Source organism: Lithobates pipiens, unplaced genomic scaffold (assembly GCF_037356315.1).
Source record: "Lithobates pipiens isolate NorthernLeopardFrog02 unplaced genomic scaffold, aLitPip1_a1.2 Scaffold_30, whole genome shotgun sequence".
Taxonomy (NCBI): domain Eukaryota; kingdom Metazoa; phylum Chordata; class Amphibia; order Anura; family Ranidae; genus Lithobates; species Lithobates pipiens.
The window spans coordinates 53,213,625-53,225,675 of NW_027507791.1; the positions used below are offsets into that span (position 1 = coordinate 53,213,625).

Consider the following 12,051-nt stretch of genomic DNA (forward strand, 5'->3'; position numbering starts at 1 on the left):
TTTATCCAACCTTACCTACTACAAGAATTTTTTACACCCTATTTATTACACACCCGTAGTACTCCATATACTGGGGTTTAGACCTTCACCACTCAGCTGTAAGAACTGTTGTATGAGGGCTGGTTTCTTCTACTCCTTCTGGGCCTGTACATGGGGATTTGAGTCTGATATAACCAGATTTTTGGACCGATCTGAGCTTTCCAAACATATATATATATATATGTAACCCTACATGGGGCTTACAAGCTTACTAATCAACTATTGCGAATTCTCCTCTTTTATGCCAAGAAGTCTATTCTCCTAGCCTGGAGGAACCCCAACCATGAGTACATGGAATACTTTGACCAAATTCTACCCCTGTATAGCATTACTTGTGAAAATAGAGATTTTCCACAGCTCTTTCATTGTATTTGGGAAACTTGGTTAGCATCTGCCACCACGATCCTTCATGTAACTTAAAATACCTCTAATCCCTGGTATAACTTTGTCTTCTAGTTGTCCACTAATAGGTCATAAAAGATGTATTAGTTGACACAGACCCTACTCACCCTCCCATTGTAGTCCTTGTTCTGCACAGGCACAGAGCCTACCCACCCTCCCATTGTAGTCCTTGTTCTGCACAGGCACAGAGTCTACCCATCCTCCTATTGCAGTACCTGATCGGCAGAGGCACAGACCGTCCCCATCCACCCAATCTCAGATCCAACACATCTGAATATATATTTCAGATCAAATAAATGGCACACCGACATTTAATCTTTCAACAAAGGACATTTAATTTCTGCGTAACATCACCAAGGACAAATCACACGATGAGGTATCAGAGAGAAAACTTTGGTATAAAATGTACGTGTTTTAAAATGTGTACAGGCAAAAAGACTTTGGTTAATTAGCACAAATAACAAAGTTTAAACATTCAAGTTTCTTTTTCTTCTCTATATATGTCATATATATATATTTATATATTAAAATGCACGGCTGATTTTTATTTTTTTTAACACTGTGTGTATGAACACAAAATAAATTAATAAATTAAAATTAAAATACATTGATTTTTTTTTTTTACACAATTTTCTGACATTACCAGTGATGTAATTTCGCAGTGCGATCTTGATAAGATTAGTCAGGAAAGGATTTTACAGGGTAACAGAATTTTATACCATTTTATGGCAACTAAACACAATGACGGACTCTATTATTTGATTTTGGAACAATAGGGGGGCAATAGGGTAGATTTACTAAAGGAAGACAAGCTGTTCAGCTAGAAACATATATGTTCACTATGCAAGGTGAATGTTAGTGTAAAACGTGAAGCTGCGTTCACTTCAATCACACAATCATGCAAGGGAAATTTATTTAAAAAAAAAAAAATTCTAGTACATAACTGTATATTCAGAGTAATCACAGCTTCACCCTATTTACTATACTTCCATTAGTAAAATAACCCCATAATATCATAACCTATATCAAACCAATTAGGAATAAAAAATGAAACCTAATTGGCTGCTATAGTTTACTTTGCGTTACTGCTCTTTGAGTTGTCTTTTTTTAAGAGATTACTTAGTTACGTTCCCTATACCACTAATAAATAAAAAGGGATTGTATCCTTTCAGTACCAAGGACTTCATATTGCAATTCAGATCCGTTTTTCTATTACTCAAGTTGTTTTCTTAATGGGACATAATACATTTTGTAGAGTTCTTGTATAAAATGAAATTCATTCCAATACTGTCATATTTCAAAATGTTGGGCATTTTTACTATAAATTGAACTTTATTCTTTAATTTTGGCCTATAAACCTCTCTAAAGGTGTAGGTAGCAACAGTTACACCTAAAAGTAGGATGAGCCTAGTCATGAATGTCTCGACAGATTGAGAGGCATCCACTCATCCTTCAACATAATGTATGGCCAAACCACTAGAATCTTTATAGCCTTCTGTTCTCATACAGGTGATGGGTAAATAGATGTATGGAAAAAAATACATTTCTTTTTTCTCTATAGAGGAGGGAGCAATTATCACCTTGCTGCACTGAGATAAAAAAAAAATGGTTAAAGATCAGCATGCAAAAATGAGAGCTTCTGCTGGGCAGAACTTCTCACTTCTGTCCCCTAGGACCCTATACAGACCTTTCTCAACCTGTTTACCCCAGGGGAACCCTTACATAATTTTTAGGTATCTGCTAAAATCAAGGGAGTGGGAAAAATACCCCTTACATCAGCGATCAGTTGGAAGAATGCCCCCCCCCCCGGCTTGATTACCCCTTTTACATTGGCGGTCTGCTTGTGCTCCTCAAGACAACTAAGAAGGTTTCTGATGTCATGTCACTGGCTCTACCAAGTGCCACCAGTACTATTACATGGAAGGCCAATCAGTCACAACTCAAGGAAACCTTAGTAGCTCCTGAAGGAACACTAGGATTCCATGTCACCCTAGTAGAACATGGCTGCCCTACATAGTCCAGTGTTTTTTAACAAGTAATACCTTGCAAAGACCAGACTATGTATGCTGCCCCCCCAAAGGAAATACATGACCCTTTCCTTCACCTTAGGATGAGTTGGGATCTGTTTTTTCCCCACAACAGCCTACATTCCAAGTATTTGTATAAAAGTCTTTTATAAAATAAGAACTGAAAGCATTGGCAATCTGAGGAAGAGGCCTTTTCCCACATGCACCCAACATTCTGTCCAGTTATTCCACTGGAAAGTAGAAGTAGTGGAAATCCATCTAAGCTTTTTTTCCAATAGTGAAAGGCTTTTTTTTGCTGACTGTCACGTTTGAGAGATTTTCTCATTTCCGTTCCCAGGATACAAGAGAAAATCTCCCCAAATTGAGGAAATATCCCACCTTTTACAGCTCTTACGGGAACAGGTGATCTTATTGGGATATAGCCCCCCTACTCCTGTTCTTGTAACAAATGTACATTTTTGTCTCTGAAACAATGGACACCATGGAAGAATGGGAGGGTAAATCTCCCCGGTGGGGGTACAGACCACATTAAAAAATTGACCAAGTTTATAACCTTTCCCTACACTTTACAAAACTTGAAAAAACATATTTGGAGAGTTTACCTAAAAGGACTTTTTTAGGCTTTTTCTAAACCTCCTATAGCCTAAAATGGCCCATGGCAACAAGCTCTGCTGATAATAGAGTGTCAATTATCTCAACATCTGAAAATAAATTGGACTTTTTACTTATTTTTTCAGAATGGAATTGTGGATTTTTTTTACCATAAAACATATATGTTGGCCATTCTTGCCTTTGGATCTGAAATGCAATTTGATAAATTTTACATATCCAATGGTGGGTTATACTGTAACTCAAGAGTAAGAGGAAGCCATAAAATGTAATTCTGCTTAATTGCATGCCAACCCTGACATGTTACATGTAACCAACCCCAATAAGTTACCATCAAATTCGTTAAGTGGCTGAAGTGGATCATTTAAAACATATAAAGATGTAGTAGGAGGAAATGGTTTTGATTACATATCTAGCTTCAAGCTAAGTTTAGAAAGGATTGCACATTGTGAATTAACACTGGTAATATACAAAACACCTCGAACATTGAATTGTCATTCAGCAATCCTGATTGTTCCATTTATAGTTTACCTTCATTGTCATTCACACCTTAATTCTTTAAAAATTCACCAATTAATTCTTAACTTATTCTAAATGGGTTGGGTTTCGGCAAGTCCATGACAATATTTACCGTAAACCCCCAATAAGGAACATTTATTTGGCATTGCTTATCCTTAACCCTGTTGATTTTGTGTTTGGACAAAAAAAAAGCTGAACAAATTCACAAAAGCAATTTTGTGGCGTAGAAAACAATTGTCACACGCAAATTCTTCTTTGGTATACTTTATACAAATGGTGGATTTTTTTATTCTTTAATAAAGACATAATATCTAACCATTTTAAATTTGCAGAACAGCCATTTTGAATCTCAACATTTTTTTTTTTTTTAGTGCGACAGCCATTTTAAGTGACACAAACTTAGAAAAAAATGGTTCTTCATCAAAGTAAGCACATTACAATGAATTTGTCAAACCCCAAGCAACATCAATTACACTATCCTAACACCTTAGGAAGAACCAAAATAAGCATTGCCTACCGGTAACATGCTAGATCCAAGATGGCTGCCAAGGAAATGACATTTTATGAAATGTTTGAATACATAACTAACAATATTTCAGAGACAGTAGCCTTCAGCTTGTACCTCAAAGTAGGTCCACAGCTGTATTATTAATACCCGTCAAGACTATTTTGTTCTAACCCCCAAGAATGAGGTAGAGTTATACTGATATGCCAGTTTAGCCGTGCCGATGGATAATGGAGTAGGGCTCGATGAAGTCTATTATAAAACGATAGAGTATCAGGTTACAATGATAGTGCAAAATTTGATGTCTTCTTAATATCCATGCATGCTTGGGTGGGTAACAATCTATCAAAGTCACTATGACTGGCTGAGGTGGTGCTAAGGCCTAGTATTGTGACAGAGTTGTGTATATTGATCGGCTGAATTTAAGAAAGCTATCTGGTCAACATCTAAACACTTATGAGGGAAGGTCACAGGCGGGCAAATTGTCCAGAGTTCACCGACACAACGATCAGATTTAACTAGCCGTTGTGCTCTCCACATAAAAATAAAATTTAAAAAATCCAGGAACTCAACAATTTTATGCAGTTATATATATTATTAGTAGACTAAGGCTTTGAATTCACAATTATTTTGGGACTACTGCTCTTTGGTAGCTTCAAAATGTTGGGTGATTTGGGCTATGGCACATTGTTACGTGGGTTAGTCATCCACGAAGAGTTGGACTCCTGGCTTTTTGCTCATTGAGCTAACTATTGGTTCTTATAGTGATCCTTTGCATATTCAGGAATGAATGTCTTTAATGTCAATCCCCTTTTTCAGTCTGCCTATGCATTTGGGCTTTGTAGAGGCTTCTCCAGATACTTATTGAACAAGTCCACCCAAAACTGATATTTTGATTATTAGTGCAGACTGGTAAGTTGAATCAGCCCCTGGGTTCTTATATGCATTAGACACTCCAACGGTGAGATCTCTCTGCCATATTTCCTGGAATGTCTGTATTTGCTGCCCACCTTTTGTATATTCCAGCTATGATATACAATTAATAAATACCCAACAGGGAGAATGAGAACCCACAGCAGGTGTGCAACCCAGATTCCAAGAGATATAGTTAGCATCCAGTGGTTTAACTGTCTTTGGGTGTACTGACCCTCTAAGGTACTGATAAACATAAGACTTTGTAAACTAAAAATTTAAATTATCATTAAATAAATAATGAACAGGGTTAAAATAACTCATCCACCCATTAATCTCTTTGTGAATTGAGCCCAGGTCAGGACAATGCATTGGAGATGTCTCCGGAGTAAGAAGGGTTAGTTACCCCCACAGAGGATGTGATCAGTGGACTCTGGAGAATGGATACTGCCTTGACCTTCCAACCTCCGCCTCCTCATCTCCTACTGTTCCATTGAACTCACTAATTCCCCGTCAGCTGGTCAGGAATGAAATGAAAAGAGCCCGGGGTGGGTCCGGCTGTACATCCAGACTGCAGTCCACAGCTTCTGAAGGCGAAAAGGTCATCGTCTCTTCAAAGTTGCACAGCGAGGCTTTGAATTTTCACCAGTGGGGTTGGGGTCAGCGCTCCTCAAGCGGGTGGCCAGGGATCTGTTACTGTTAGGGCTAGGAATTATTAATCATTACATCTTCTGTTTCTTTGCAAAGGCTACTGCGGGTGGTAAAGCACTCTTAGAACAAATTAAGAGTTAATTATTTGGGCCTTGTACATCAATATGTTAGGCAGCAGTGTCCAAAAAATGTGGCTTGGCATCTAATGCTGATTGTAATTTTCACAAGTGATGCAAAAGACTTGGGTATCGATTGATAAGAAGCATTTAATGTGTCAAAGCTGTTGCAGAAACCTCCCAACACGCTGGATAATTTCTACCATGGGATGTTTGATCGAGCAGAAAAGACCTAGCTTTAACTTTGTCCTAGGATAATATAGGTGTTTAGTCATTAGAAGACCTGCCTTTGTATAATCAGTTTATAGTGAACCTATACTCTGCCCAGCTCTGCTTTATCGTGGGCACCATAGAAAAGCTATGCTTACATTCCCCATTGCCTGATCTACTGATAGAGCACCCAAGAGTCCCTGTTTAAGGATGGCCATGCAACAGTAGAATTCCGTTCGTACAGAAGTGAATAAAGTAATCAATCAATGAGTCAAAAGATTTGATTCAGAAGACCTTAGATCTGCTACTTGAATGGAATCCCAGGCATATTGAACAGGTTTCTATTGTGTCTATTACATTTGTAAATTTTTCCCAAACGAAAACTACATTCACCATTAGAATTTTGTTTGAGATACATTTTCCATCCTGCTCTTCAGATTTTTCTCATTACTATTGTTGAAAACAATCATCTATTTGACCCCCTTAACCACTGGAAAATTGAACAAACATTTACGAAAGTGAAATTCTAGTGATATATGGCCAGCTTAAGTCAAATCGTACCTGCGGCTTATTCTTCCCCTATGTGGACACAGAAAAAAAAAGTTTTTAGTTCAGAGGTTTCAGCACCCCTTTGGTAGACAACCTTTGTAGAATGATCTCACCGGAAAGTGGCTCAAAGTGGACCTTGCATAAAAATGAAAGGCTTGCTTAGGTTGTAGCAACATTTAAATAAAAAAACTCTCAGAGAAAGCTTTCAAAAATAAACATTCATTGAAAAAAAAATACTTATCTGACACGCAACTTCCTGGAGGTGCAGGTGATGTTACTGGACCTCACCATGGGATCCTGGGAGAGCTTGTGAATCTCTCAGTTGCTCCACCACTGCACAGAAAGTCATACTCAATGGTGAGAAGCTGAAGTGCAAGATCATTTTTTTTTTTACATTTTTCTTCAAATATTTTATTTTCTATAGCTTTCGCTGAGCATTTTTTTTTAATTATGGGGGGCTTGGGAGCTACAACATAGGGGAGCCTAGAATTTTCATGCACGGTCTGATTTAAAAGGGCTGCATAAGCATGTGAAGAAATGTTTGTTCCCAGCACAATCAACCAGATTGGTCTATTTCTTCTTAAAAGCTTAAGCTTGCTTAACACCAATAAATATGAAAAAAAAAATAATAATTTTGTGCCCCCCCTTTTTTAACAGGAAAAAAAATGGTAAGCATTTGGACTCCAAGGGGAATATAACGCCTTAGCCAAGGTAATGAGAAGCTCTTCAACAACCCACCTTTGCCAAGTAAAAAAGAGAGGTAGAGGATATATTGTGTTTCTTGTCTTCTTATTTTTTGTAGTGTCATAGAGAAATTGCTAGCCGAGATGCATGATAGGAGTGTGACATCAAACAGAAATGGACGTGTGTGAAACTAACCCCATTGTAGGCCATCCTGTCAATCAGAATTGCCAGTGTGCATGACTGACAGGAGGCATCCTTATGTCTTCTTAAAGCTCCACCCAACATCTATCAAGGATGCATGGCCTGAAAAGGTCTAGGTAAGTCATGAGTCAGGCTGTTGTGTCCTAAAAAAAACTGTTATTGGCCATAAAGAACAACCTATATACCATTCCTTAGCCTAGTGACTCAAGCAAAGGAACTACTACAAAAATCCTTGGATGGCGGCCAACCAATCCCCTTGTTTTATGTCTTCCAAGTCGTTGCTGAAAGCATTTTAAAACATGATACCTGTATTTTCTGCAGTGCGCACTGTGTGCTGACAGTGCCATAGAAAATAAATACATAAATAAATAACGTGTACAAACCATTCTGTACCCACATATCTCCATGGAAAAGGAGGTTTCAGCCGAAAAGACTGAAATAAACGACTTTCGAGTACAGAACGGACAGTCAGTCACTCGTAACCTTTACAAGTCCTCTTAAGACACCTCAAGGTCAATGTTTTTGGAGACGGTGTCCCGAAGAATGGAGAAGGGATGACTATGGAGGCTGAGCGGGTACTATCTTTGGTTGATAGCGCAGTAGGCATCTTTTCATGCTTTGGTGCAAGCAATGGCTGAGCCACCTTTGGAGGTTAAAGAGTTGGAGGAGGAAGGTGGACGCCCATGACCTTCATCCATCCACTTGTCTAAGCTCCTTCTTCGTGCGTTCATGAAGAAGTTGCTCACAGTAGAGAGTTCTAGGCCCAGCTGCTGTGCAATGGTGATCTGCAGCTCCTTGGAGGGCCGCTGGTTCTCGTGAAAAATGGCATGCAGTGTGCGTCGTTGAATGTCGGTGAAGACCAGGCGGTGCCGCTTAGGCACGTGGTTTCTTTCGGCTTTGCTTTGCTCTTGCTCTTTCCTTTTGCATGCTGCAGACAGAAGTACAATAGAAAATAGAGTGAATTTAAAGGTATTATCAAATGTAAGATCACATCATTTTTTAGCAAGCATGTATAAGGGTAAAGCTAATCTGAAAGCAATATTTGGTGTGAATTTTACAACTTTCCATGCTTTTCATGCCAGTAATAACTAACCATTGTTCATATACTTTACAGAGTTTCAGGGGCTTCCTCTACTGGCTGTATACATGTCAGCCACTGCAGCCAGCATCTGTGCTGACTGCTGCAAGGAAATCAATTTCAGGAGAAGCCACTTAGGCAGTGAATTGATTTCAGTGAATGTCTGTCGACAGCGCTCTGCCCATGGATGTGCACTGAGAAAAAAACGAACAACACATATATGTAATGAGCCAATGTGGCTGCTCTGAGTACATATTCTATTATACATATAAGCAAGGTTATCTTTCAGCTGCAAAAATTGGGTCTTATGGAGTTTTGGTTCTTGGCCTTGTGACGTTGAGTTAGGTCATGTGACCCCCAGCGGCTCTGAATATGAACACTGATATCAATAGAGTCTACATTTACTTTTCCTGAAGCCTCTGTAGGTGCCCCAATGCACTGACCTGGAGGACTATGGGACTGACTTTAGAACTAAGACTATACTCACCTTATGGCACCTAGATTGTTTTCTTGACACCTACTTGAATGGGTGAAGTTGACCTAAGTTTAGAGTGTAGGTACTATTTACCGATTTTTATTTTAGGATACACATACACTTTAAGAACCCATTGACACATGCATACAGTATGCACGTATTCTCTAAACTGCACCACACAGCTGGGATCTGATTGGTTGCTACCCATACAGACACATTGGCTTTGGTACATACAGTATAACGCTTAATGTAAATAATAGGCATAAAAGTTAAAAGCGTGGCTGGAGGGGGTTGTACACATGCCGTGGCAATACTGCTGCCAAACGCGACCCATTCAAGGAGTCACACCGCAACAAAATCTACCGCGCATGGTTGCGGCGCAAGTGCTGCAGCCTATAAAGGGTTAACACAGGATCCAGGAGGTGGCATGTTGCCTCTCAGCCATCTGTCAACTGCCCGCTAAAAAGCATTTCACGGTGGTTCACTTTTCAGTGGCAACACAAGAATAAATGAGCCCTAAGGGTGATACTAATTAGCGGATTTACAATGGATTCAAGGTAGATCAACTGACCACTTAACACCATAGCTTACAAACACCTAAAGGCCTCGTTCACATCGGGCAGCTTCATTTATGCCCCTTGCAGGGTCGGGTTTTACCAGCATGGGGATGCACAGGTGTTGCATGCATCCCAAGCTGTGCACCTGCACCCACACAGATGTCGCATTGGGAGCAGTGGCCTTGTCCATGTAGTTGCTAATCCCAATATACCGCAATAGGATTGCTTGCACAGGGATGCATTCAACACCAGTGTATTCTCATGCCGGTAAAACACAGCCCTGCATGGGCACAGATTAAATCTCCCTATGGGAACAAGGCTTAATGCTAGGGATGCACTGATATATTGGTCGTTATCAGCTGAAAACAGGGTTATCTGCATTTCGCGATAGAAAAAAAAAGGTACTGATAATGGTCTCTGAAAAATGTGCATGATTTTTCTGCAATTTTACAGCGTTTACGGTGTATTTTTCATGGGTCATGTGACTCAAAAAAACACGTTTTTACTGGGGAGGTGTGTTTGTTTTTAACTAACCAAATATGTACCAAAAAATGCGGCAAGCAGGATTTTTAACACCGCGATGGAAGCAAAACGACCAGTGTGAAGATTAGCGTAATAGAACTTAAAGGGACGCATGAAGGGAAAGCATATCAAAAATTGCTCAGTGTGAAAGCAGCCTATCACCGGAAAAAAGATGCCAATAATGTGCAAAAATAAATTCATATTAATTTCAATTCATGATATTAAATAAAAAGTCAAATATAATACAATTATTATATATAAAAAAAAAAATTATATATATATATATATATATATATATATATATATATATATATATTTTTTTTTTTAAACTGTCCTTTTCGGATTTGATTTTTGGCCAAATGCATCCTGAATTTTTGGATTCAATTCAGGATTTTAATTTGGGGGCACCACTACCAAAAACATTACAACAAAGGTATGGGGCTTTGTAGGGGTAGATGGGGCTTGTGTATTGTGTTTGTGTTGCCAACCATTTTTTGGGGGGGGGGGGGGGGTGGCAAATCTATGAATCTATCCATTAACCATATAGGGGGTTGGCGTGGATAGAGGGGCCTGTGCACCCTTAATGGTCGGGCCGCCCCTGCTTGGTTTGACTTTTAACCCAATACTAAAACAAGACAGGAAAAAAATATCAGGAAACACACTCCATGTAGATGTAAAAGACACAAATCAATACAGGGCTGTATTCGCAAAAAAATCCCTTACTTTTTTTTATTTTTTTTGGCAAACACTGTAAGTACCTGAATTTTGACTTGGTGCCAGTCCTGCGGTCTTTGTACAACAAAGCCCAGACTGGGGAAGAAGGAGAAGCAGCATAAGGAGTTCAGAACACACATGGCATGCTGATGTAAGGAGAGAGCAGAGAAATGTGCTACTTCTCCTTTCACTGTATAGTCACAAGGAAAAAGAGAACGCACATAGCTGGACGTGTTGTTAACCACTTGCCGACCACCACACGCCGATATACGTCGGCACAATGGCAGCAGTGGGCAAATAGGTGTACCTGTACGTCCCCTTTAATTTGCGGGGCTAGTGGGCACGCGCCCGCCCGCCGCATACAGCGTGACCGTGCCTGCGGGTCCTGTGGACTCAATGTCCACCGCAATCGCGTCATGGAGCGGAAGAAAAGGGAGATGCCTATGTAAACAAGGCATTTCCCCATTCTGCCTAGTGGCGTAACAGGGATCTACTGCTCGCTGTCATGTCAGTGGTAGCCCTTCCCCCTCCCACACTTAGAGTCACTCCCTAAGACACACTAAGTGCCTTGATCGCCCCTTGTTTAACCCCTTCCCTGCCAGTGTCATTTACACATTAATCAGTGCATTTTTATAGCAGTGATCGCTATATAAATGACAATGGTCCCAAAATAGTGTCAAAAGTGTCCAATGTGTCCGTCGTAATGTTGCAGTCACGATAAAAAAAACACAGATCGCCACCTTTACTTATAAAAATAATAATAATAAAAATGCCATAAATCTATCCCCTATTTTGTAGACGCTATAACTTTTGCGCAAACCAAACAATATACGCTTATTGCAATTTTTTTTACCAAAAATACGTAGAAGAATATGTATCGGCCTAAACGATGGAAAAAAATAAAAATAAACGAACATAAGCCTTGCTAGATATTTTTAATTTATTTTTTACATATTTTTGGGGGATATTTATTATAGTAAAAAGTATAAAAAATATTGCTTTTTTCAAAATTGTCGCTCTTTTATTGTTTATAGCAAAAAAAATAAAAACCGCAGGAGTGACCAAATATCACCAAAAGAAATCACTATTTGTTTTGGTGTAACGTCGCACAACCGCGCAATTGTCAGTTAAAGGGGGCGCAGTGCCGAATCGCAAAAAGTGCCCTGGTCAGGAAGAGGGTAAATCCTTCCGGGGCTGAAACGCTTTAACTGGAGAAAATAAAAAAACTGGGGTTTCCTGCTCTGCCAGACACAGCTGTATGGCGTGGCAGAGCTGTGTAAT

The 12,051-nt window shown here is 39.5% G+C and overlaps 1 protein-coding gene across 1 annotated transcript in view; it reads right to left on the reverse strand.

Moving 5' to 3' along the window:
• Positions 1–751: 751 nt before the first annotated feature.
• Positions 752–12,051, reverse strand: part of LOC143942827 (hepatocyte nuclear factor 6-like) — a 33,416-nt gene continuing 22,116 nt past the window's right edge. The window contains exon 3 of the mRNA XM_077464227.1: positions 752–8,352. Coding sequence (XP_077320353.1) covers positions 8,036–8,352 — 317 coding nt within the window. The 3' untranslated portion in view covers positions 752–8,035. The remainder of the gene's footprint in view (positions 8,353–12,051) is intronic.